Source organism: Prinia subflava, chromosome 4, assembly GCF_021018805.1.
Source record: "Prinia subflava isolate CZ2003 ecotype Zambia chromosome 4, Cam_Psub_1.2, whole genome shotgun sequence".
In the NCBI taxonomy this organism is placed as follows: Eukaryota; Metazoa; Chordata; class Aves; order Passeriformes; family Cisticolidae; genus Prinia; species Prinia subflava.
In genome coordinates, this window is record NC_086250.1 from 4,720,673 (window position 1) to 4,746,911 (window position 26,239).

Genomic DNA, 26,239 nt, shown 5'->3' on the forward strand with positions numbered 1-26,239 from the left:
ATTGAAATTAAAAACAAAGTACTGCAGTATGTAACTAAAGATTTAAGAATTACTGATATCTTTTGTTTTCCAAGTGCAGTATTTAGGTTTTCTTTACTTCTTTGTATTTACCTGCAAAGAAGCAAATTCCCATTTTTCCTGAAACAATTGACCAATGAGCCCTAAGGCTCTATGTAAAATGGTAAAGGGAACTAAACCTCTTTATTCTTGTGTAACTCATTAGCTAACATCAGACGATTAGTGCTAATGTTTCCATCTAAAACAATTCAAGTGCCTCATTAAGGGGGATAGATTTCCTTTGATCTAATTACTTAATGTCCCAGATATATGGGAAATTCAGAGATCAGCGCTGAGAAATCTCTGCAGACCTGGTCACATCCAGAAACGTGAATTTACATGTACACTGCAGAAATGCTGTTAAAAATTATAATGAGCCTTGTTCAGTCTGCTGGCAATGCTTGGCCAAATGTTTAATGAAATCACATTGATGATAGCTGGAGAATGAAGATGATGGCTGTTTGCTGAGTATGATTTAATCTCCATTATTATAGGCAAGTGGATTGCAAATTTCCATAATTAAACATCCAGTGCACTGGTCAGATTCTGTTGTAAAGTTTGGTAATTGCTGTTGTTGGGAAAACAGTCCAGCGGGGTGTTGCTGTCACATGATGAGCTTTTGAGGCTGAGCTAATAGGATGCCCTTTTAAAGTGTTCTCCATGTTTTCTGCTTTAGAGGCAGAGGATACCATCATGGAGATTTCATCAAAAGAACACACTCACTTTTTCTCTAACAACACAGTCGTGCCTGTGGACCGATCTTCATTCAAATCCGAATCATCCGCGTCCAAGGAAAAGCAGTCGTGTTGTGGAGGTATAAAGGTAGAGTAAGAGTTTTTGAATATTCCAGTAGGGACTTAGAAAATCTCTCCTTTTTTTTTTTTCTTTTTGGATGAATGATCCCTTTTTAAGTTCTTATTATGTCATGCTGAGTCAGTTTGAAATTATTAGATATATTCCTAAGTCACAAAAAAAATCTCCTTCAGATCTGTATTTTCTTAGCGTTTGGCAGTCACCAAATATAATTTGTTGGCTGAGGATTGCATATTATGAGATCTTCAAGACCCATCCTAAAAAGTCCCTCTGTCTTCCTTATTGCTCCAGATACCACAGGCAGCTGTCAGTAGAGACTGCTTTTTTAAGACAGTAGCCATGGTAGCCCAGGCTCCCCAAAGCAATATTGAATTACTGTGGTGTGTGCTTCAAGTGCTATATTATTAAAGCATTATTGTAATATTCCTCATTGAAGAGAATTCTGCGCGAGTTTTTGAAATGAAACTGCAGGATTGTTACCACTTTATTCATGTCTCTCTCACCCACAAGAAGTTTTTCCTGGAGGTGATGGGAGGTCCCTGCTTTGAGCCTCTCAGTGTAGCAGCTGGTGGGAGCTGCACCTTGGAGGAGCACAAAGCTTTGCCTGCTGCCTCTGCCTGATTTCCAAAATGCTGACACTCTCTTGGTTGAGGTCTCAAAATTGCCATACAGCAGTGAGATGATTTGGGTTACACAGAAAATGAGTCTTTGGCCTTGCCCTGTTCTTTTCATTGTGCATAATCTTAATTTCTGTTGGTTTTTTACCCTCACTCAAACACACATCTACTTTCAGATATTAACCTAGCCCCCAGTACAGCCAGTGACATCAGCAATAGCTGCCCTGAAGTCTGTAAATTTTGAATGGTTTTGTTTTGAAATAGAAGATGAGTTGTATTAAATAGATTTTCTACCACAATATAATTCTATCATTGCTTCTCCATTTGCTACAATGATAATCCAATCCCCTTGATGAATAAAACTACAGTCACAGATTAGCCAGTCAGGAATCAGCTTATTAGCTCCAGAAATAGAAAAGCAATAATATTAAATCTTCATTTCTTTCTCTTTAAAGAAGTTGTGTCTTCAGGGAACCCAAACTGATATAACTAATGTATTCCTGTAGGAACTTAGAAAACCTCTCCTTTTTTTGTGAACTAACCCTTTTTGAGTTCTGATTAGGTCTTGCTGAGTCAGAATGAAATTATTAAGATATCTCTAAGTCATGAAGAAGTCTGCTTCAGGTTTTGCCTAATGTGTTAAGAAAACAATATACAGATACAACAGGTTATTTCTACCAATTATCAACCTTCATTTTCAACCTGCTCATGTCTTAAAATTGCCTTTATTAACCAGAAAGATGTGGTGAAATATTTACTGACAGGACTGACAGACCAGAGGAGAATGTGAAATCATGTGTACCTTTCTGTCCCAGCCCTAAATCAGGAGTGTCTTTCCACCACGGCACACCTGAGACAGTTGCAAACCCAGTAAAAAAATGTGTGCCAAAGACATTCAGAAGCATTTCAAGTTGTAGTTTACCTATACAATTTTCCTGTTTAAAAAAAAAAATAAAAAAGCTTTCACATTGCTATTTAAAATCCAAGGGCATAAACAAACAGAGGATGTAAAATATTATGACAATATTTGTACTAGAGAGTTCTTTGAGAGCTGCTGCTGTAGGAAAAAAAGAGCCAGAGAGGGGTTTTACATGTTTATTTAACCAAAACTCTTTCTGAAGGAGGGATAACCAGAATGGGTAAAGTTTATTGAACCTGAGATATATTTGGACCTTAACACAAGAATTTGCATTCAGCAGTGATGTTATTACCACTGTGCCTTGTCAAATGAGATGTTGTAAGGAGATTTGCACTGGAGGTGACTGCATTGCTCAGAGCACCTGCTTGCTGGGAGTGTGATTGTCAGAGACGATTAAGCAGCAGCACAAAGTTTTAGACTTCTATTCAAATAAAGCCTTAGTCTCTGTGTGTGAATTTCTGGGATTGGGTTTTGCAAAAATCATCTCTATTCATATTCATACTGAGCCATGTTGTGGTTTCCATGACCAGTTGCACTGTGTGTGAGTATCTGTGGAGCACATAACCTCACTTGGGCTGAATTCAGTGAGGGCAGTTTTAGGAAATAGATCTGCAGGAACAAAGAGTTCATGCTAAGGACCCTGTGCTCCCACCATGTGCATTTCAGACCAGCCCTCACCTTGCAGTTTAAATTTGTGGGAAATGGGCTCAGCCTGTACCTTTGAAGTGTATACAAAGCACTGGGAAGGGAGATGGAGTTTAATTTCCAAAGCCCACTCCTGACCCAGAAGAACATGCTGAAACAGATAGAGCAATCTATAAAGAGAAAACTGTCTCTGCAAAACAGAAGGATGGGAAGTTGTCCCCAGCAAAATGCAGGATGCACTCTGAGGAAAATGGATGTACTAGAGATGGCAAGAGATCTTGTAGGGGAAGGATGAACCTAGAAAGGAATTGCCTGGCAGGTCACTGTTCATCTCACAGAACATGTAAAATATTTTAAAATGTTCAACAACTCACCTCCCCACCAAGCCACACTTAGCATTTACCCATATGGTTACTGTGAAAGATACTCCCTCCTGAGAAAATCAACAAATTTCTGTCTTTTCTGTCTTTGTCATCTACCTGAAATTAGCAATGTTGGAGAGTCAATTCTGGTTTTATCAATGATGAACAAATTGGCAATCTAGCATTTAATAAGAAGTAGGAGAAATATTGGTTTGGCTATTTGGCAAAAGGAGAGGTAGGAATGCAGAACTTGGTTTAAAATAATTATATATCTTCTGTACTGCCTGATGTCAATCACTGTCGTATTTTTTTTTCACAGATATTTCTTGGTGCACTGTCTTTTGTTTATTTTGCTAAAGCACTCTCAGGAAGTTATCTAAAAAGTACTATCACACAAATAGAAAGAAGATTTGACATCCCTTCCTCTTTGGTTGGTGTTATTGATGGAAGTTTTGAAATTGGTATGTGCTGTAGAAACCCATTTTTATTTTCAGAAAAAAAAACAGTGATGCAATTTCTTGTGAAGAATGATTGGATGAATCTCCCTGAACCATAAAACTGAGCAAGATTCACCTAGTAAAAATAAGTGGGACTATCAGTATGATTATGTTCAATAGGATAAGGTTGCTAATACAAGCAATTCAGCATAAACATTAAAAATAATTGTAATTTGATAAGCTAAGCATGCAGCTAATTAATACTAATAGACATTTTGAGGGTTGAATAAGAATTTGCCTGCACAGATTTCTGCAGGCAGAAATCCACCTCCCCCACGTGTTTGTCCTTTGTGATTTGTTAAGCAGCAGGAGGACAAACCTCTGACTTTTTAAATCTACATTTCTTGTCCAGTCCCTCTCCTTCCCTCTCACACTAAGGTTTCCAGCATTTCCTCTTACAATTTCAGATTACTGAATTTATCTCATGGGTGTTCAGTGGACTGTGGTACTATGAAATCTTATCCTAAGTGTATAAAACTCTGTTTGATTCCCCCTTTTTCTGCTTTTCTGGTTATTTGCTGTCTTCAGATGGCACAGTCTTTCTCCTCTTTTCCAGCTTTATGGTTTTCCTATCACAGAAGGCATTGGGCTCCTGCAGAATGCCTGGAAGGAAGGAGAAAGACCAACACCACCACCCCTCTGTCCCTGAAATCAGTGCCTCTACTACAGACTAGGAATTGTTATTTTAGGGGAATCTCTTATCAACAACCAGTAAAACTCCGTTTTCCTTTTGTGCTCTCAAAGGCAACCTCCTAATCATAATTCTAGTGAGCTACTTTGGGGCAAAGCTTCACAGGCCAAGGATAATTGGAGCAGGCTGCTTAATTATGTCAGCTGGAACATTCCTGATCGCAATGCCCCAGTTCTTCATGGGACGGTAAGTGCAAAGTGGTCACTGTTCTCCAGCTGGGCTGTGCACACTGAGTGGCAGCTCACTAAAACATTTTGGCACTGATTATGAAGATAGAAATAGGCATAGGAGGATGTGGTTACCTAATTTAATTTTTTTTTCTTTTTGTGTAAAGATTTATTACTGTAGAGAGAATAATTTAACATGTATACGATTGTAACCAATGTATGTTTTTATTAGTGTCCAATCTTGATTGGCCACCTTTTAATGTGGTTTAGGAATTGTTGAAATGTCAGTAAAGAAGTGATGATGAAACTCAGGAAGACAATCTGAGTACCAATCACAAGCCAGAGGATACACCAGTGTCTGATAATCTCAGTCCAAATTCATGTGTCACAGTAGAGCAAAGTGCCTGTTAAACTGAAATGAATCATTGTTGCAGGACCATTTTCATGTACAGCTGCAGTATAAATGGAGCTCTGTTTATCCCCTGTAAACTGCCACTTACAATGGATCCAGATGGATTCATATGGATGCAGATAAAATTTGCATTTAAGTGCTATAGGCCTATGTGGTAGTTACAGATCTGATTGCTTTTCGTTATAAGTACTTGTGAATAAATACAACTTTGTTTTCTAAACAGATACAGGTATGAAAGGTTCCCTTCCACCATCAATGCCACTGTTAGCCTCTCTCCATGTCTGCAGGATAAAAGCCAAACTCCACTCTCAGCCTTGGAGAAATCTCAAGCAAAAATGAATACAGGTGAGAACGATGTCTGTTAAATCTTGGGGCTGTTAGTACTCACTAACTCTATTTGTTGATATTTCCCAAATCCTTCTGTCAGGAGATCCCAGTTTTGATTAGAAGGAAGTAAAAGAGTTCCCTAAAAAGGCATGTGGTGGCAAATTTATAAAACCAGCAAAACTGTAGTGTCTTTGAGGCAGCTCATGCTAAAAATTTGTCTACGTTAAACTGTTTCACAGCCTTCCTACTGTTTCTCCCTCAGCAGAAGCATTTCAGAAGCCCTGAGCTTTCAGTGTGAAGCTGTTACTATAAACACATCGTTGTTGTCTCTTGTTATGCACACAGGGTGTGAAAAGGAAGCAGGCTCTTCCATGTGGATCTACGTTTTACTCGGAAATCTTTTGCGTGGAATAGGTGAAACCCCTATCCAGCCCCTGGGCATTACATACATCGATGATTATGCTGTTGAAGAGAATGCTGCCTTGTATATTGGTAAAATAAATATTATTTCTTTTCCCTAATGGATTTTTCCCCAGAGGAAACCGAGTTGTTTTGAATAATGGAATGAATGTTATTGAATTAACTTGCTCTGATTGTTTTCTTTGCATCATTTCCAATATTAAAATTTATTTAACAGTCATGTACACCCAAGGGACCAAGTTCCCATTTAATTATACCAGCACAGTTCCATTATCTTAATTTGGTGAAAGAATTTGACCTTGGGTTCCTGCTGTTACCCTAATCTTCCTAATTCTTCTGGATGTGGACTGCTGAGCCTCTGTGCACATTCAGTTCTCTGGAAAGTGATAAAAACAGGCACTCTGTTAAGCACTTAAAATAGAATTTCAGTGGGCACTCAAAACATTCCCTCCAGATTCATGTAGGATTCTAAACAATAATACTGAAACTTAGAAAGTTGAGATCAGTGTATTCTTGTGTTTGTTGTCTGATGGCTGCACATTCACCTGAAATATTACTAAAAAGTCCAATCTCGTCAGCATCTGCTTTTGACAAGTTTCCAGCCAGGCAAAAGGCAAAAAAATCAGATTCTCTCTGTAAAAGTTTTAGTCTTCCCAGATTTCCAGGTGAATTTTTTTCAAATTCAAAGTATTCAGAAAGTTTGGCTGAGGGTGTAGTGAAACATTTTAACAGTGGAAACCAAAGCAAAGTGATTGATTTCTCATCTTACTCATCAACTTAAAATGATCAGTTAACTCTAAAAAACGACATTTGCCTTCCAATTACTTTAATCTTGTCGGCTAAAGTGTTTCTAGCAATAGTAGATTGGTGCAGCTATTGAGTTGAGGCCATTCAGTCTCCTGACATTTTTCCTTCAGGCTGAATTTAACTCTTTAATTGGATAACGACAAAAAAGCGTCATAGTAGTGGGGAAAATTTTATTGACGACATTTTTTCTTCTTGAAAATATTTCAGTTTGTGTGACTGTATCTCTTGCTGCCCATCACATGCCACAATCTGCTGTTAGGTGCAGGAGAACCCTTTTCATCTCAGGAGTGTAACAGTGCCCTGTTTTCTGTTCCAGGCTGTGTACAGACAGTCGCCATCATAGGGCCAATATTTGGCTTTCTCCTGGGATCCCTGTGTGCCAAACTTTACGTTGACATTGGCTTTGTAGATCTGGGTAAGTCAGAACACTCAGGCTTTAAAAATCCAGCCAGGCTCCAAAGTGACTATTTTAGGCCAAGAACTCTCTGGTTATCTTCTAGGCATGAGGGGCTAGCAGGGGCAGAGTAGGCTCTTCCTGAAATGAAAAGGGTGACAGCAGTGTAGTGGTCCATGCAGAATAGGCTGGCTGGAAGGATGGGTGTAGAGGAAGAAGGAGGTCTGACTCTTCCTCAGCCCCAGCAGATCTGCAGCAGGTGCTTCCAGGAGCTGCTCTGGTAAGGAGGCTCTGGGGAGACAATGGGAGCCAAGAGGAAACAGGACTGGGGCTCAGGATCCTGCCTGCGCTTTTTTAATATCCTGTTGTTGCCTAGAAAAGTGGTTTGGCAGTGGGTACCAAGTCCACTGATTGCCCTCCTTCTGAGAAAACAGGAAGAAAGAAAAAATCAGGAGGAAAACAGGTTTCCTGGGGCTTTTTTGCAGAGCAGCTGACTGGGATCAAGTGAGTGGTCACCTGGACTGCCCCACATGCTGGTCCTTGCAGCATCTCTGGGGATGTGCAAATGGCACAGCAGTGTCAGGGCCAGGCTGCTGCTATGCCCCAGCAATCAGCAAGTCCTCAGCACGTCCCTAATCTGCTCCTGTAAAGCTCCCATAGTGTGACACAGAGCACAGCTAAACCTGACAGGATGGGGATGGAAAATCCCTGCAAAAACACCTTCCTTATTAGCAGCAGATACTCTCAAAATGTATTTATCTGTTTGTTGTGTTCCACTTTCTCCAGACAGCGTTGCGATAAGCCCCAAGGACGTGCAGTGGGTGGGAGCGTGGTGGCTGGGCTACCTGATAGCTGGGGTGATCAGTGTCCTGGCTGGCATCCCCTTCTGGTTCCTGCCCAAGCACCTCCCAAAACCCGACAGCAGGAAGGACTCCAGCACCTCTTCTGAGCACTCCAAGTTCATCGCTGAGGAGAACAAGGACCAACGCACGTCCTATTGGCAGCAAACGAGGCTTGCAGAGATGGCAAAAGGCAAAGCTCCTGAGTTTTTTCCTCGTTGTTGAGCTTTTCTCTCAAAGGCTTTTAGACTTAAAAATCTTACACTTTCTGAGTCCCTATTTTAATGGTCTCAGAATTATGCTTTGTGCCCCAGGTTTCACTCTCCAGCTCAACAGTACACACAAAAAGTTCTCTTCAGTGTTCCCTGGACTGGCTATTTCATGAGAATGTCTTTGGCTGAGATTTGTAAAATTACAGCAGTGGCCCAGCACATATCATGAAGCTCTGCAAAAAATTTTTATTTGCATATAGCGACTGTTGCAGAAGTGGTGCTTAAAAAAAAATCAACCCTTGTTTTTTGCTAATTATTTTATTCCTGTAACTTCATGCATTAGGCAAATATGTGCTGTATCTGATCAGAATATATAGATGGGCACAGACTAGCTACAGTATTAGAGATGGCTGTCTGGATTTTGACAGCAGCTGGTTTGCACAACTGCATTTCCTTGGCCATGCTTTGCCAAAAGCATTTTCCCTCAGAACTTGAATCTGTACCTCAATACGTCTGTGCTTACTGTCAGCTGTGCTGAACACTTTGCCCCAAATTAAGCTAAACGGTGCTACAGCTGTTGAGGACACATAGAAACCAAATCATTCCTAATTTATGATGGAAAGAAGGTATTTAAAACAAGGTATCTCTTCTGGGAAATTGATGCTTAGTGTTTACTCCACTGTTCCTCCATCCAGAAATGGGGGAGCTGTTAGGAGCATCATGGAACTTCACAGATTCCCTCTGAAATGTTTTGCAATTTGGGGGGTTTTTTTTGGAGCTGAACATGTGTTACAAAGCTCTACTCACATTCTCTCTCTGGCCTGTTTGTTATTTCTGCTGTTTTGTCTTGCAGACTTCTTCCCATCACTGAAGAACCTCTTTGGGAATCCAGTTTACATTCTGTATTTGTGTGCAAGTATCATTCAGTTCAATTCTTTAATTGGCATGGTGACATACAAGCCAAAGTATATTGAACAACAGTATGGGCAGACATCTTCAAAGACCAACTTTGTTATAGGTAATGCTATATCTGCTTCTTGATATCCTTAAAATGGACATTTTAGCAGTGGCATATACATATAGGGAAAATTGTATTTTTTTAGGGTATGTTCATTTCTTCTCCTTTCTTGTCTGTCTTTAAGTAATAGCTCATAGAAGGTGAGTTATTTAATTTCTCCTTCAGCACTAATTAACTCTGAGTTTATCTATGCAAGAGTTACCGTAAAAGTTTATATGATTTGATGTCTTAATTCCCATTTAACTGGAAATCTGAAAAGTAATATATGTACAACACAAGAGAATAAAAGAGAAATAATATTTAAATAGTTTACATAAATTTATCATCAGATCTGCTGCTTTGATGGCTTCCCATTTATTTCAACAAAACAACAATCAGTTCAGTGACTGTCATGCGTGACTCTCTGAAGAGATTGGTGTTAAATAAAAGGAAGTCATATCTGTCCCATACAGCACAAGAGAAAGAAGCTGCTTCAGCCTTTGGGTACAGAAATGAACATTTCTGTAGCTGACTTCAGGAGGGTGGACTTGACTGCATGTGGGGTTCAGCTCCAGAGGTCCAGGGCTTCAATAGCATTAAGCAGCAAAGAGGTTTACATCTACCCAACACAGAGGGAACTGCCTTGTTCCGGAGCAGCATTAGTTGCACAGCAACAGAGGTATATATGTGCAGAAAAGCTGTAGTGATCCATTGTGCTATGTTAATTCCGTTAAAGATAGAAGCTGGAATTTCCTGGCACAAAACTCCTCCAAGCAAGGAGAAATCTTCAAGTGTAGTTGATGGCCAAAGAAAGTCCAGAAAACAATCCCTACATTCAGTAGAGTACTTCTCATTGTATTTAGAGATTTTTCTGGAGCTAAGCTTTCAGGTATGTGCAAACTGAGTGAGGATTAGGAGCCATTTGATTTCTCTGAGCACAGGGACTATATCCAACAGAGAGTGTGTGATGGCTTGCTTAGGGAAGGATCCTGCAGAGCGGCTATCCCTGCAATAAGGTGGTTTTTCTTTTCCTTTTCCTTTCTCTCCAAATCCACCCTTCCTAAGAAACCTGAGGGCTGACTCAAACTCACAGTGTTTATTTCTCTTTCACAACCTCTTTTACTCTCTCGTCTTCTTTTTTAAAAAAACAGTTTCTATCACAATCTCTGATAAACATCAAAATTGTCAGAGCAATTTGAAGCACTAAAAAAAATTTTAAAAGGCAGGTCTTGCTCAGGCTTTCATAACATTAGATACAAATAATTTGTCCTCCAGGAATCAGCAGGTGACTCTACTGACAAATTGTGGGAAAAAAACCACCTAGCTTAAGAAATTGAAAGAGCATTATCTAAATTTTGTCCATAATCCCTGAAAATGACCAGTAAAGAAGCATGTCCTTGGGAGTAAGTTTTTCAAAGCTGTTCCAGCACCTTTGTAACACTCCAAGCATCAGTCTAAGTCTGCACAAAATAAAATGCCCTGCCTGAAGATCTTTTATGTTTTGTTCCTTCATCAGGCTGCTGCAGCTGTTTTTGTGGCTGACAAGGTTTAGTCCATTGAGCTGGCGCTTTCATTAACACAGCTTTTTTCTGTTTGATTTCAGGTCTTATTAACATTCCTGCTGTGGCCTTTGGCATATTCTCTGGAGGACTGATCATGAAAAAATTCGGGATCGGTGTTTTGGGGGCTGCAAAGCTTTCCTTGGGATCATCTTTCTTTGGTTACCTTTTGCTCCTCTCGTTGTTTGCGATGGGCTGTGAGAACTCGGACGTGGCCGGGCTGACCGTGCCGTACCACGGGTACGCAGGGGAGGCAATGCCTCAGCAGAAAGGGTGCTGCAAACCAAACTCCTTCCTCATTTTATTTCACAAAGTATATATTGTTGAAAAGAGAGTGGCTGACCTGAATATGCTTCCCAGAAATTTGACTCAAATCAGTGGAAACCGGTCCATTCCAGCGGGTGTTGTGTCATGACCCTATTGTGATTATGGCATAAACCAGTGGGGTTTATGCCACAAGTGCAGATTAATTTTCTGATTACTTTTTAATTATTATTGCCATGGGACCCATCCTTTGAGCCCAGTGATTCCTGGAAATGTGAGCAGCTCAGCAGGGGGGAAGAGATTCAATTGTTTCTTGCCTTTGTGTGCCACTGAACAATGAATGGCATTTAATAGCCTTTGAACTAAAAACTTAAGGATTCATGGATTAACCATGATGTTAACCACGAGGTACACCTAAAGCTAATATTTTTGCCTATTACTCTGTTAAACTAACTTTTTGGGAGGAGTTTCCAGCACTGACTCAGAGCAGCTCTGGTAGCTGCTCCACTGGTGTCTGATGGCTGAGTTTGGCAGAGAGCTGTCGTGAGAGGTATCAGACACTGAGTTTGGATGAATCCTATTCTGATAAATTCCTTGCTAACTTCTACAGAGACTATTTCCCGTGAGTAACTCAATCCCTTCTTTGCCACTTGTGTTAAAACTGCATAACTAAAACCTTAGGAAATCTGAGAAAATGAGTGAATATTACAAATTGTTAGTTGTCCCCCTTAATAAAATAAATACCATCTCACAGTAGGTGCTGTGATAGTGTGAAAACCTTTGGATAACAGAGAAATAAGGATTTACACTGCTGTGTGGTTGTGAGCCCAACTTTTAATGGGCTACAGGGGGAAGATCTGGCCAGGTGCGCCTGCAGAGAGCATAACCCAGGAGGTGATCGCGATCTCCTCCACATCAATACCTTTGCAACTTCCCTTTTATTTCCACAGAACTAAACCGGTGACTGATTATGAGGAGGCCCTGTTTTCAGAGTGCAACTCGGGCTGTTCGTGTTCCCAGGACAACTGGGACCCCATCTGTGGGGAGAATGGAGTCACCTACGTGTCCGCCTGCCTCGCCGGCTGCCGGGCGTCCAACGGCAGCGGGAAAAACACCGTAAGGCAACCTTGCATTTCCATATCAGATGTCAGAATTTCTTTTCTGATACAACCAGGTCTGTCAGAGTAAGTGGATTTAAACTGAGCATGGCACATCCTCTTCAGCCCTGAAATGCTCAGGGTTTTTTTAGCAATCTGCCACAGACGGGAGCACCAAGAGATGTTTAAAGCGTTATTTATTGCCTCAGTCTCATGAAGGGTGAGAATGTCTTCACTGCTTAAGTTAGAGGTCAAGTGTTAGTAGTCACAAGACCACAGGTTACAGGGGTTTTTAAAGGTTTATTAGCCAATAATCTACTGCCACACATATTATTTTTGCTTTCACACCAGTAGTTAATCAAACTGTATCACACGTCCTGCCACAATGCAGGCATTCTGAGCCAATCATAAAGTGGAACACAAACTTATTTGCTGCACCTTAAAACTTTTTTACTATTTCTGTAACTTCTTCTATACCTACACTTTAAAGCTTTAGAACTTTCCACTACCTAGCTTAATATTTCTCTGCTTAAACTACAAACCCACATTTTAGCTTATGGTCTCTAAATTTGGAAGTCTTTTCCAAGGTCTCAGATTGAACCTTGTATTCATTACTTTGTTTGGGCCTGCATGCACAAGATCTTGAGAATTTTCTGTGCCTTGATTTCTCATAGGCCACCAAGATTTAAAATTTTCTCCCTTGCTGTTGCCAGCTGAAATCACAAGCAGAGAATGTTGGAGGCTTTTTTTTGGGTTTTTTGAGCTGTTGACTACCAAGACTGTTGGAAAAAACCTAATAACTAGATTCATCAACAGTAAATACTTAGTAATTTTCTCCTTCATTAAATAAGCTTTTCATTTTATAAAACATTTCCCACTTTGGACTTGAACTTTCAGCCATCCAGAGAAACATGATGTGCAATTCCTAAACATCCACTTCTCCCTCATTTAGGTTATCATACACTTTTGCCTGCTCTCTTCCAGGTGTTTTTTAACTGCAGCTGCGTGGGAACCTTTGATTCTTCACAAAGCTCCTCAGCTGTGATGGGACCATGTCAAAAAGGAAATGAGTGTCCCAAAATGTTTCTGTATTTTCTAGTAATATCAGTTATCACTTCATACACTTTGTCAGTAGGTGGCACACCCGGATACATACTGCTTCTAAGGTAAGAAACAATTTCTGCTAGCATTGCCAAGTGTTTTCAAAGTGTTTTGACACGTGACTGGCACTCCCTCCACTCCTGGTATTCCTACAATTGGGAAATATTTTGCAGCTGTGCAAGGTGGCATAATCCATATAATTGTTCTCTCCCAGATTTTTCTCCTTGTTTTAATGATCGTTTCAGCTTGAGATTTCTTTTTCTATTGTGATAATCATGGATTTATTGAATGCTTGTCCCAGTGCATATTTAACTGCTGGAACTATTTGTCCATCACTGTAAGCTTTGAAGCTAATTTTAGCAAGTGCAAAAGGCATTTAATACTACAAGTGCTTAATCTGGATTTTTGTCAGCTACTTGCAATTTTTGGATTCCAAGTCCTGCTCTACTCTGTTTTGGAAACCTTTCTTTCTCAGTTCCTTTTCCCCAATTATTTCCAGATGGGCACATTTTCCTTCTCAAGCAAAACAACAGTAAATCCAGTCCAACTAATCTTTAGTATTATAATTATGTTTTCCTGCTCCCAAATTCTCTTTGTTTTTGAATTAAATTTCTGGCCCAGGCTCTGTCTCATTGCTGGTATCTTTATACCACATGGACAATGCCAGTGTTAGAACTGGCTGAACAGAGGCCGCATGGAAAAACCTAAATAAAGAAATGTGGCTTCAGCTATGGTTCCATCACAATCATTGAACCAGAATAAATATTCACACAGAGACTTTCAGAAAGGCTGAGGTGAGCATCCTTCTCCACTGCCCTGCATGAACATTGCCAGTGAGGTGTACACGAGCTGCACAGCTCACACCTCAGTCCCTCACACCCCTTGCAGGGTTACCACTGAGTGCTGGAAAAACCACACAGCATCCCTCTCTCCCCAAGGGCTCACTCCAGGAACAATCATACCATAATCCATTTTAGACCACTTTTACTGAAGTTTCTGCACAACTGAACTGTCCATGTGCCAAGAGGAGGATGATTCATGAGTGGAGAGCTCGCAGTAAAGCCTTCAGGATTTACTCCAGATTGCTCTCTGTGGTTGCTTCTGACACGTTGGATAAATATGGGCATAGAGCTATGCAGGGATGCAGTTCCCTTCCCCTTTCCCTCTACATGATGTCTTCCTTCTAGCCTTGAGACTTTTGATGGAGAATGTACAAATCTGGTACCACACAGAACCTCAAAATTGTGGTAGCCATGCTCAACCTCCTGCTTTCTTCTTGTGTCCACTGCATTAAAAAATTAAAAAATTGGGGGATGTTCATAACTGAACAGGTACAAGCTTAAATTACTCAGAGTTGCCTGCCCTTCTCAGCCCCAAGAATTTGCTTTTGGAGGTCTTATTGCTCAATCAATTTAGTTAGAAAAGCTTAGAAAGGTTTTCAATTACAATATTAAACCACTTTGTTATATGAAATCAGCAAAACAGTTTTATTGGTTCTTCTCCAATGCTTTTATTGCTGTTGAGAATCATTTTACTTTGAGAGACATTAAGTGAAACTGAGAAGTTGTGTGTTTTCCTGTTGGATTGAAGGCATCCCCCTTTGATGTTCAGCTAAATAAAACGTGTTGCAGTAAGTTCAGTCCTTTTTAATATTTTTTTTTCTGCACTGCAAATGACCTGTGGGCACAATTCTGCTTTAGGCTCATGCTTACTTTTGTCTTTTTTGAAATCCATCACTGACTGACTTTCTCCAAAAATCTGGCTGAACTGGAATTTTACTTCTGTTACCAGAAGGAAAATAAATTTTCCTTGAACAAAAATAATCCCAAGGTCAAGTTGCAGACTTGATTAGGTATTTTTTCCAATGATCTCTTTTAAAAATTATTCAGTATTCAGTCACCTCTGTTAAGATTCCAGCACTTAAACAAGCTGATTTTTTCAGTTGCACCTGCCATGGAGGACAAATACAGCTAAATCCCTAAAAGCCTTTAAGATTTAGTGACTTTTACTTTGATGGTTTGCACACTGAAGTCATTGAAATGTGCTTACAGCTGGTGACCAAGTCATTTGCTGAAATGTCATTTGGTGGTATTAGCCTAATTACAGTAGCCAAGGGACTGGGGAAAGCCCTGAAGTTTTTGGGAAAAAAGCCCTGGAGTTCAGATAGCTGTTGTTCAAGAACCAGCTATTAATAGCAGGTGATTAGGCAGTGAAAAGGAAGTCTCAGATCTCCCTAAGAGGCCTGGCTATCACTCAGGATCACAAAGGACTCCTGTTTCCGTGCAGAGAATAAAACAATGTTTTTTCATCTGAAAGAGAATATTTTTTGCAGGATATAAATTATTTTTTGCAGGATATAAATCTTGTGAAACACATATCAAATATCCAGTTATTTGTTTTATTTTCCACTTCTTGCTTTCTATGCCCTCAGATATTTTAGGAGGACTCTAGGCTTAGGAGTGTTTGTGTAGCACGGATCTAGTAGGACAGCAAGACCCTGTTCCAACTTAAAATCATTTTACAGTCATGCCCTTGTAGATGGCAGTGCTTGTATAAGCCACAATCAACAGATTGTGTGATGATAATTAGAGAATTATCTCTAATGATGGGCATTAGAGAATAAAGTGTTGAAAATTACCCCTGGTGGGGAACAATAGAGTTAGTTCTGAAAGTCTTTATTTTTTTTTAACATATTCCCATTTACATTAATTTTTGCAGAGGCCTCCCTAGTTCAGGCCACACAGACTGTACCTCCAGAGAGCTGTGTTCATCCATAGTGACAAATTCAATTTCAGCCCATTCCATTTTTCCTGATTTATACTGAATAGAATGACTGTGACATAAGTTTTATTAATTACCACATTGATGCACATGTTACTCCACATACCGAAAATGTCCTTGTTCAGTCATGTGGCTGGTACTGCTCCCTTGCCAAAATCAAACACATACCCAGATTTGTGCTGGATTAGGGATTGTAATAGTCAGTCTGGTATGTGCTGAGAGAACCTTTGAGCAGCTGGGGTGGGGGAGCAGTCTGAGAAGCTCCATACACACCCTGCTGATGGCAGGGCTGGGAAAGGCAGCTCTTCTCCTGCCCACCACCTCTCCCTCTCCCAGGGAGCCAGGGTGAGGATCCAAGGCTGGAGCAGGGCTCATCTGGAGCCAGAAGAGCTGGATGTGTGTGTTGGCTCACTCTGCAATCTTCAGAGTCCAAATGCAAGTGGTCTGTTCTGTCAGAGAATGGTTTGGGGGATTTACCTTTACAGGAGGTGTGATCCTGATCCTGGATAGAGTGAGTGAAAAGTGAGTTCCTAAATACCTTGTACTAGCCTGGGACTTGATCCTCAATTTCAGTGAGTGTCTGAGTAAAATCTTCCAATGGATGCATGATTTCACTATCATTTTTCTTGTCCTGCATTAGTAACACCTAAGTGCTGATATCATCTGAAAATCCATCTTAAAATGTGATGTTGAGTGTAGATGTTCAGAATTCCTAGAGGCCAATCTGGTTTTATCACATTTTTTACATATTTCTGCAATTTGGTTAAAGTCTGTGATATTAAGGAGGAAGAGGTCACACTTTTTCCTTTCTCTTCCTTTATATTTGTGTTCTAATTATATACACCTGATGCTTTATTTCTAGTTAACACCTCTTTTATTATTCTTATTTTTAGATGCATCAAGCCCCACTTGAAATCATTTGCACTTGGTATCTATACTCTGGCAATAAGAGTACTTGGTAAGTCCATTTGTACTCCTGAGTTTGTTTTAATACACTCCTCACTAATCATTTATCTTAGAATTAAGCTTTGATTGCTGGAAAGAACAATGTCTATCTGCAAATAAATATCATATGAATAAAAGAAAAAAAAAGTTGGAAAAAGGAAATTCATAAATCACATAATTATGTCTTAGTATAATTAAAATACACAAAGCCAATATTTATAGAGATGTGATCCTGTAGACTATGAAGCTAACATCAAAATTACATCTTGTCCCCTTACTCAGCAACGAGCATAACAGAACAGCTATGGCTGAGAATCTGTGATTGCTTTTCAGGCATAGATTCACTAGTTTCTAAGGGAATTATTCTGACTACAGGCGTGCCTGGGGACAGGGTTCTCTACAGACTTGTGTAGAGCCACCTGAAATCAAGGGTAACGTGAGATGCCAGTGAACTGGAAATTCTAAAATCCCCTAGGTCTTCATGAAATAAAAAATAGCAAGAAGAAAGAGTGTTGAAATTACTGGATGAAATAACATCAAAGCAAGCTGCTGGCTCTTCCTTACACCTTTGCAGGGCAGAATTTTCTCTCCAGGCTCACTTTCTCCTCCAGAAAGCATGGGTGGCTCCCCAGGTGACACGGAGCCCAGGATGTCCCCCTCAGCATATGAAAAAAGGCTTTTCCTTTCCATCACCCCCAAGAACTGCAGCAGGTTTTCCCCTGCCACAGTAGGATCTCAAGATACTTGGAGGATTCCTGCAGGCTCCCAACTCCACTGTCTCTGTCCCTTCTCACCATCCACCCCCAAACACACAGGAACCCCCAATGAACAGACTCCATTGCTCTCAAGAAAGAAGAAGTGTCTCCTAAATTTTTTTTCCCCAGAGATGTCCTGCAGGGTGAGGAAACCAAACCAGGAGGAGTGGCCAGCACTCCTTCCATGGACTTCCCCAGGCTTTTTGATGTTTTGTCCTGTTTTCCTGGCTCCCCACGGGGAGGAAAGGGTGGTGTGTGCCTGGGCAGCACAAGGCACGTCTTTCTGAACCAGCAAACAGTGTGCAAGTGTCACTGCTGTTAGAATGTGTTATTTCGTGTTCTGCATGACAGTGCCTCTAGATCAGAACTGATCACCCTGGAAAGTAATTTTTTTCACCTCTATTTGTTTGTTAAATACTCCCAGCGGGGATTCCAGCCCCAGTGTATTTTGGAGTAGCCATAGATACCACTTGCCTGAAATGGGGAAGCAAAAGATGTGGGGGAAGAGGAGCTTGCAGACTCTATGACTCCAGTGCACTCAGGTAACAGCTCTCCTCCATTCATTCTTTAACTTTTGTTCCTAAAGTACATGCAAGGCTCTGACTAACAATATTAACAGTGATGCTCACATTTCACCATTCTCTTTTGATTCAATCTCTTTTCTGGGGAGGAGGGGTGCATCATCTTGTGTCAGTATCAGCTGGAAATAGTTGTCACCCAATAATTCACAAAAAAAATATTGTATTGAAACCTCAATTTTATGTTAAAGCCTCCATCAGCTTTCAATATCTCTGCTGTCATAGTGTATGTGTGTAATTAAGTTATCAAACCTCATTTCTCTCCATGTTGGAGCTGGATCAAAAAATGGAATGCAAAGGTGCCACAAAACCTGCTTGGCTTACCTAGAGGCTTAAGTGCAGGGTTGTCTCTATCAATTTATTGCTAGAGGACAGTAATTGTCTGAACTGCATTTTCACCAGAAATGAAGAATGAAGTAAGAGGAAAATGGGAGAACAGGTTGTCCCTTCTCCCACCACAAGGGAAATAAACATGAGAGGAGGGTACATCTTGCTTTGAAAACTTGAAGGAAAGAGCAAAATCTCAGCTGGGCCTCTCTTTGCTAATAAAACCTTATGATGTTATTGTTGCTGCTGTTGTTGCTGTCATTATGCCTGCAAAGCAAAAATGCCATCAAATGGTCTTGATGTCACTGGTACTGTTTATGAGACAACCAAGAAATAGAGTAACTGCCCTAAAAATATCAGTGCTCTTCTTACTGAAGCAGGTTGGGGTGGAGGTCAGGCAATACCTGAGATGCTTTCTTGAACACAGACACCTCTGTACCTGACCTGGGACAAACTCCCTTCTCCAGAGTCTTCCCCTTGATTGAAATGTCCTTACCCAGCCTTACCTGGTGAAAATATGAATGTGTCCTTGATGCCTTGTAGTCATTTGTTGCCTTTGACATAGGCTCTGATCAATCATTTCTCTCTCAGGTATGTGTACCTGGGGCTGACTCTGGTCTTGGGCACGGTGTCCATTTTCTTCAGTGTTGCTGTCCTTTGGGTTCTCCGAAAAAGGTCTTCTCCACAAGATGAGACCCTCTCAGCCAACGGGGAGAGAGGCGCCTGTGGGACAAAGAGCAGAAAAGATAATTTTATCAATAGTGACCAGTTAATTCAGTCAACTTACTGGCCAGAAAAGGAGACCAGGCTTTAGGAAAACTGAGATCTCCACCGTGATTTTACCCAGTGAGCGGTGTTGCGGGCAAAAATCCATCGTCAGTGAAGCAGCATCTTAGTAGCCACCCTGAAAATGTTCACCTTCTTCCAATTCTCACTGTAAACCCCCAAAGTGAAGACCACTGATTTTTAGCATGTGAACAGCTCTGAAAACACTACTCACCATTTTTTTTCTGCAGAGTGAGGGGATTTCCTGTGGTGGGGAGGTGCAGTTGTGCCCTCACCGAGACAGAGTTTTTGAGGCTGCCCCTCAGCTCCCTCCCTCCCGATGAAGCTGCAAGAGCTGCTGCTGCCCCTCGGTCTCTTCCTGGGTGTGAGGGGTAGGGGGGAGGCTGCAGGCAGCTACTGATGCCTTGGGAGGGCTGGCCTGGAACGGAGACTGGACAGAGATAGAGAATAAAGCAGGGATTTATTGAAAGACCTCGGAGATACACCTTGGGCAGGACAAGAGCCAGGCCAGAGCTACACCCAATGTGGACCCAAAATGGTCACAAAATGGATCATTGGTCATGAAGCCTTACATTTTTATAAGTTTTGGTCCATTTTTGTATTGGGGTTTAAGTGTCCAATTACAGGTTCAGGTTGTGAGGTCCCATCCTTCTTGTTCCTCCCTCCATCCCACCCTTGTCTGTGCTTTTGGGCCTGAAAGTTCTCCTTGGTGTGCAGCAGGAAAGGATTTGTTTTGTGTCCCCACTCTCTGAAAAGAGCTTACCAACACTTAATATGAGGCTCAGATCTGCACCCCTGGGCAGCACAGGATCTGAAAAAACATGAAAGCCAAAACTTGAGGCATCACTTGCTCTGCCACGGGACCAGCCAAGAGGAACTGGGGCACAAAACCTGACCTGGCAGCCTGGAAGGATCCTGGAGGGATCTCCAGCACGTGGCCCATCCTTGCCAACAGCAAGGCACGGGGTAGGAGGAAGGAGGTTTGCTGGGAGGAAAAATCAGCCACAGGCTCTGGGCACCCCAGGAGTTCAATCTACAACACTTAGGATATTGAGTGTTGTGGTTAGGAATCTTTTTTCCAAGTAGCATCCGTTTTGTTATAGTACAACAATCAATACTACCACAAGAGTACCATCCAAAGGAAACTGGAATGAACATAGAGCTTTTTTAGATGCTACTTGCTAGTACTCAGTGTACTAAATAATTCCATGCACTTTATGATGTAATAACAAGATTATACAAGATATATATGATTTATATTTAAAAAAGCTATGGCAAGACAGCTTGGGAAAATAAAATTAATTAAAAGACCAGGCGACTTGGGGCTTTTTCCTTTTAATTTACTGTATTTTCTAGCTACAACTAAGACATTTTTGGGTTTTATCAATATTTGATATTAATTATATTTGGGGTGGGGAGTGTAAAGGAGAGCACCTATGAATGAAATATATGAAATATATGAAAAAAATCTCAAAAAAGGTTGCACTGGGAAAGATAATGGCAGCACCACAGGGATATCCTTTAAAGCAGCTAGAATTTTTGAGCACATGCTGAAAGGTAGGCCTCATCCTTCACCACGATTTTGGCAAAACAAACCCATATCACATCATTTGTGTCCCAGCAGTGACTGTAGGTACCCTGCTGCCTCTCCTGTGGGGTGCATGAGGAGGGGCACATGAGTAAGAGTGGGATTCACTGGGCTTGATCAATGATCAATGTCAATGATCAGTGATCAGTGATCAATGATCAATGTTTGTCCTGTGCCATTAGGGACCTACCTAACCCACTCAATAGCAACACCAAGAAGGATTGTGCTTAAGCACCAAATATCTGCAGAAGGTAAGGCTTTGAACCCATTACTAAGGACAACACATTGTCAGAGGAAGAACCAATGTCCCCCAGATTTGCCACGTGGGTGAGTGTTTAGACCTGGAACATGAGGGACCCATTCTCCTGCCCCAGATCTTTGTCCTCCCAAGTGATTGTCAAAGGCTATGGGCAGGGAGGTCCTGGACAGCTGGGGCTGTTCACCAGGCCTTGTGAAATGGATATTGAACCAAACAAACATAATTAAAATAATCTGAAGGTTTACGAATATGGGACTAGGTCAAGAGTTGTGGTTGGGGTGAATCACAAAGATTGGCATTCCCGTCTCAGGTCTCATTCATATTACATCATCATAAAAATAGCAAAAAATGTCAAACTGCACCAACATCCAGGAGGGAGAACAATGCTTGGAGCCTGCCACAGCCTCCTGGGGAGAGCACTTCCCACAGAAATGAGCTGTCAGACCCCACGAGAGGAAGGAGGAGCCCAACTTAAGGGCACACTGGGATAAAAAAGGAGAGATTTCTGCATTTCACTCAGTGCTTGATGTTGTATGTGTGTCAAAGCAATGGGGATGATTCCCACTTTGTGAAAAGGACACTGCTACTCACTAATTATGAATCTGTCACAGTGGAAGTTCTGCTCATGCCTGGCAGCAAGAGGGTTGGAAAATTCACTGATTTCACCTGGGAGAGAGAAAAATTTCTTCTCAGCAGCTGCAAGAGTGCTGTGTTACGGATTCAGGAGGAGAATGATGTCAATAACACACTGATGTTTCAATTGTTGCTGAGTTGTGTTTACCCCAAGTCAAGGACTTTTCAGCTTCCCATGTGCTGCCAGTGAGAAGCTGCACAAGAAGCTGGGAAGGAGCATGGCCAGGACAGCTGACCTAAACTAGCCAAAGGGATATTCCCTACCCTGGAATGCCATTTCCAGAATATAAACTGGAGGGAAGTGACCAGGAGGAACCAATGATTGTTAAGGAACAAACTGGATATTGGTCAGCAACCATATTGTGCATCAAAAATTGTCATTCTTAGGTTTTGTTTCTCTCTTTCTTTTTTTTTCCCCCCTCCCTTTTCGTTGCAATTATTATTGTTATTCTATTATTATTCTATTTTATTTTATTCTAATTATTAAACTATTCTTAATCTATGGGGTTTACCTTTCTTTTTTTTCAATTCTCCTCCCCATCCCTCTGTGGGGGCAGGCTGAGCGAGCAGCTGCATGGTATTTAATTCTTGGCTGGGGTTAAGTCACAACAGACAAATAAAGAAATTAAGAGAGATAAACATACCCTACTGCAGTTCAGAAAGAAACAAGGACAGGAAAAGTCAGCTTCATGGTCTATCTCCTACAGTTATATATAAAGTCTGTACTTTGTAAATAATAACTTTAAAATGTGGGCTTTCCTTCCATAACCCATTTTCTTTACACATAGGAATTTGAGAAAAGAATTTGTTTCAGTAACTCTTATTTGCATTATGTTTTGAAAATGCCCATTTTTCTCTTCCCATCCTTCAGCAATAATAATCCTGTAAGTTAGCAAGCAGACATAAACCATTCCCACTCGAGTCTGCTACTTTATTTTAGTACTTTAAGTAGTAACACGGATGCATGGATGAGTGTCTGACTACAGATACATGTTCTGGACTTGTTATAATACTTGAAAAAAATTACCTCAGCACTAGGGCATTTGGACCTGCCAGCATCTTCCTGCCAGAATTCTTCATCTTAAATTAAATCTGCAACAGGTGCTGTCTCACAAAGGTCACCAAATCTGGATCTTTTCTTTTCTTTTTAGAGTTAGAGATACTAAACCACAGCCAAGAGACTGCAGAGAAGCAAACGCCTTTCATTTCCAAAGGTGAGATGGTTAAAAGAATCAGCTGAGGTCATTTCCCAACCTTTGCCACTACCCTCAGAGGCCAGAGTGGGACTCACACCCTTGTTAGGAAGCACCCACTGTGTGCCATGTAAAAGGTCGGATTTTATAGCAAGGGCCCCAGCTGGCACATGCAGGATGAGATTGAGGTAAATAATGGGATTTGCAGCCAGGTCTGGGGCACATAAACTAAATTTCCTCTTATCTCCCAGCAAAAAATGCAACTCTCAAATGAAATTGTATGTCTTAGTTATAGGCACATCATTTTTAATCACATCAGGAGGGAATTTTCAAGACCTTCTGACAAATAAAAGAGGGAAAATGGTGAGATTAGAAGTCTGAGTGAACAATGCATTTATATATAATATAATATATATATATAGCTATGGAGCTCATGCCATCCCAGCATCTGAGGGAATTCCCAAAAAACAGAGAAGCAAGGGGTGTGGAGATCTCAAAAAGAATAAACAGGCTGAATAACTATAGATTGCCTCCTTGGAATGCTCAAAATAATGAGTAAGATTAATGTATGAAACCAGTATTGCAATATTTTGAAATAACAGCACAATTGGTGTAATCTGAGAGAAAACACTGACAGCACCACTTTGGCTGGTTTGACTGATGATGACACAACATTCAGCTTAATTCTGCTTAATATTAAAAGAAAAGATTCTAAAACTCACTTTTAGAAGCTATGAAGTGCATAGACTTGAAACTAGCAATGTTCCAGGGGTATTTTAAAAGCATTTACACAGAGATAAACATTATTAATAATTATTAATAATATAGCCCAAGTATTATTAATAATTATTAATAATCTAGCCCAAAGGCTGTTGCCTAGAGGGATCATAGAACTGACCCAGTCTGGTTGTCTTTTTTTGTGCCCTGGTTTTTCACCCAATGCTAATCAGCCTCAAGAAGACAAAAAGTCCATGATTGCTGTAAAAATGATGAGGGCAATTTAAATGTGGGGCCATTTAAATTTAAATGGTGATTTCAAGTGCTCATTAAAAGGACCTTACTTAGGCAACATGTGGCCAATATCAGGAGGTTAGTTAACCAACAGCTCATCCCAGATTAATACAGTTGATTGAATTTTGAAGAGAGTAAATAAGGAAAGGATTTAGTGGAGAGCACGTGGAGCACATTCTCACAGCTGAATGGTGACCAGGCCAGGAAGCTCTCCCTCGTGGCTGTTGAGCAGGGTAAGTTTGGAAGGTTGTTGTACACAACCAGAACCCTCTTGGTGATCCTGTGATGTTGGCACTGTTAAAATAAGATGTGGAAAAACACAAACTTAATTTTACTTAAACAGAAACTTGTTTAAGTAAAAACCAACCTGTGATAAGCAAAAATATGTTTATTTAACTGTGCAGACAGACTGCTTTCCAGTGTCTGGAAATCAAACAGGATAAAAGTATAATAGAAATAAAATACTTTTTTCTTTTTTTTTCTTTTTCTTTTTTTTTCCCACTAGAACAACAGTCTTTGGTATGTTTCTGAAGTTTGATTGATTTTTCTGTCAGGAAAAAAATCAACTCACCCATTCTTGTAAAAGATCTGTTCTAGTGTAACAAGACAGATGAACAGTTTATTGAAGTGGTTTTGTATATAATACCAGGTATTCAGTTATGTGAGCCATATTAATTTTATTCAGTCCTGTTCCCTCTGTTTATATCCCAGACCCTGGGATTTCACCTGAAGTCAGCATGGGTTTTGTTTCTGGGATGCAGCACACATTTGGGTTGGCTACTAAAAAGGACTAAGCACTCTCACCTGCCACTGCCCTAAACTTCAATGCTGTGTCTGTAATAACAACTCCAGCCCAAGCTGCTGATTAGGACTGAATGCAAAGAGAAGCTGTACAACCAACGTTAATATCTACCTTTTGTATTTTAAGCAGAAAAAGAGAAAAAAAAAAAATTAAAACAGCACCTCATGGTCTGCTTTTCCCCAGATGGATGCATGATGCAAATCAATGACAAAATCATCAAGTTCTTTTGAAAGGGAAATGCTCCACTGAGCAGAGGAAGGATAAATTCCCAGACACTGGCTAAGGTGGAGAGAACAGATCAGCCTCTCAGCATGCTTTACTCTCTCCAAACAGAAACCAGACACTCTGGGACAGGAGCACCAAAGAACCCTGCTCTTGTGTGGAAAAGGCTATTTTCACCCTCTCAGGGTTCCCGTAGTACCTTAACTACAGGAGTATTTGCTTACACTTGCTGTACAGTATGCCTTTTATTTAGTTTGTTAACAAAGAGTTAAATTTTAAAATACATTGATTTTCTGCATGCAGGGATTAGTGTCCTGAGAATAAGAAGGGCTCCAATCAAAGCTGCCTATTCCAGTTGGCCTCTGCCTGGCCAGCAGCTCCCTGCTACTGCTGCCTGCCCCCTGCAATTTGTGCCTTGGCAGCCTCTTCTTCTGGTGGGATCTGCTGCCACCCTCTGCCTGGAGGAGTCTGAACCAGCTCCTGAGCTAAAGGTGACTTAACTGTGGCTTTTGTAAGGACTGCTTTTAATCTCAGCAGGAACCAGAAATTACTGATATCTCAGGGTTCTTATTACGGGCATTTTTACTATCATAATCCTTTTTATTTCTTTTTTTCTCCCTTCAAGTATGAGTAATATGGAGGGAGGTCTTGGATGTAAAAAGAGATGAGTCTCTTTTTTTAAAGTGTGTTTTTTTAAATCTTCAATTTGACGTCAGTAGTTTCCCATTCTGGTAGTTTTAATCAACAGTTCTTGGTTCAAGAATTCAGCTTGGATTGTGAATGCTTCCACAGACAGTTTGGACAGCAGCAGTCTGAAGATAGAAAAATTCTTCTCAGCCATCCTGAAAGCAAAGTACGAAAGATATTTTAATCCTGGAAAGTTATAAATTATTGGTATATACAGGACTAGGAAAAATAGGGAGGAGCTGATTTGTATTCACTTGTCTGAATGATGAAAACAAAGAAATGTTGTTTCCCTTACATGGAAAAGAAAGTTGCACCTTTTTCCACAGGTTCTACTACTCCGAAGTAACAGAGTAATTTTAGCTCCATCCCTTTCCAGCTGTTTAGGATTCAAAGGGCCAAAAGCCCACTTGGCTTGGTCTGCTGATACATCTGAAGACAACCCGAAAATGAAACCTTGGGAATGCAAAGCTCCACC

The 26,239-nt window shown here is 40.7% G+C and overlaps 1 protein-coding gene across 1 annotated transcript; it reads left to right on the forward strand.

Moving 5' to 3' along the window:
• The first annotated feature begins 733 nt into the window (after positions 1-733).
• On the forward strand, positions 734-20,652 carry SLCO1C1 (solute carrier organic anion transporter family member 1C1). Its single transcript, XM_063395218.1, has 14 exons — positions 734-879; positions 3,733-3,874; positions 4,655-4,787; positions 5,404-5,525; positions 5,853-5,999; positions 7,051-7,149; positions 7,915-8,160; positions 9,033-9,197; positions 10,780-10,975; positions 11,950-12,115; positions 13,081-13,262; positions 16,872-16,936; positions 18,103-18,220; positions 19,175-20,652. The coding sequence occupies exons 1-14, from the start codon at positions 751-753 to the stop codon at positions 19,395-19,397; spliced, it is 2,133 nt and encodes a 710-aa protein (XP_063251288.1). The 5' UTR covers positions 734-750; the 3' UTR covers positions 19,398-20,652.
• Positions 20,653-26,239: the final 5,587 nt, after the last annotated feature.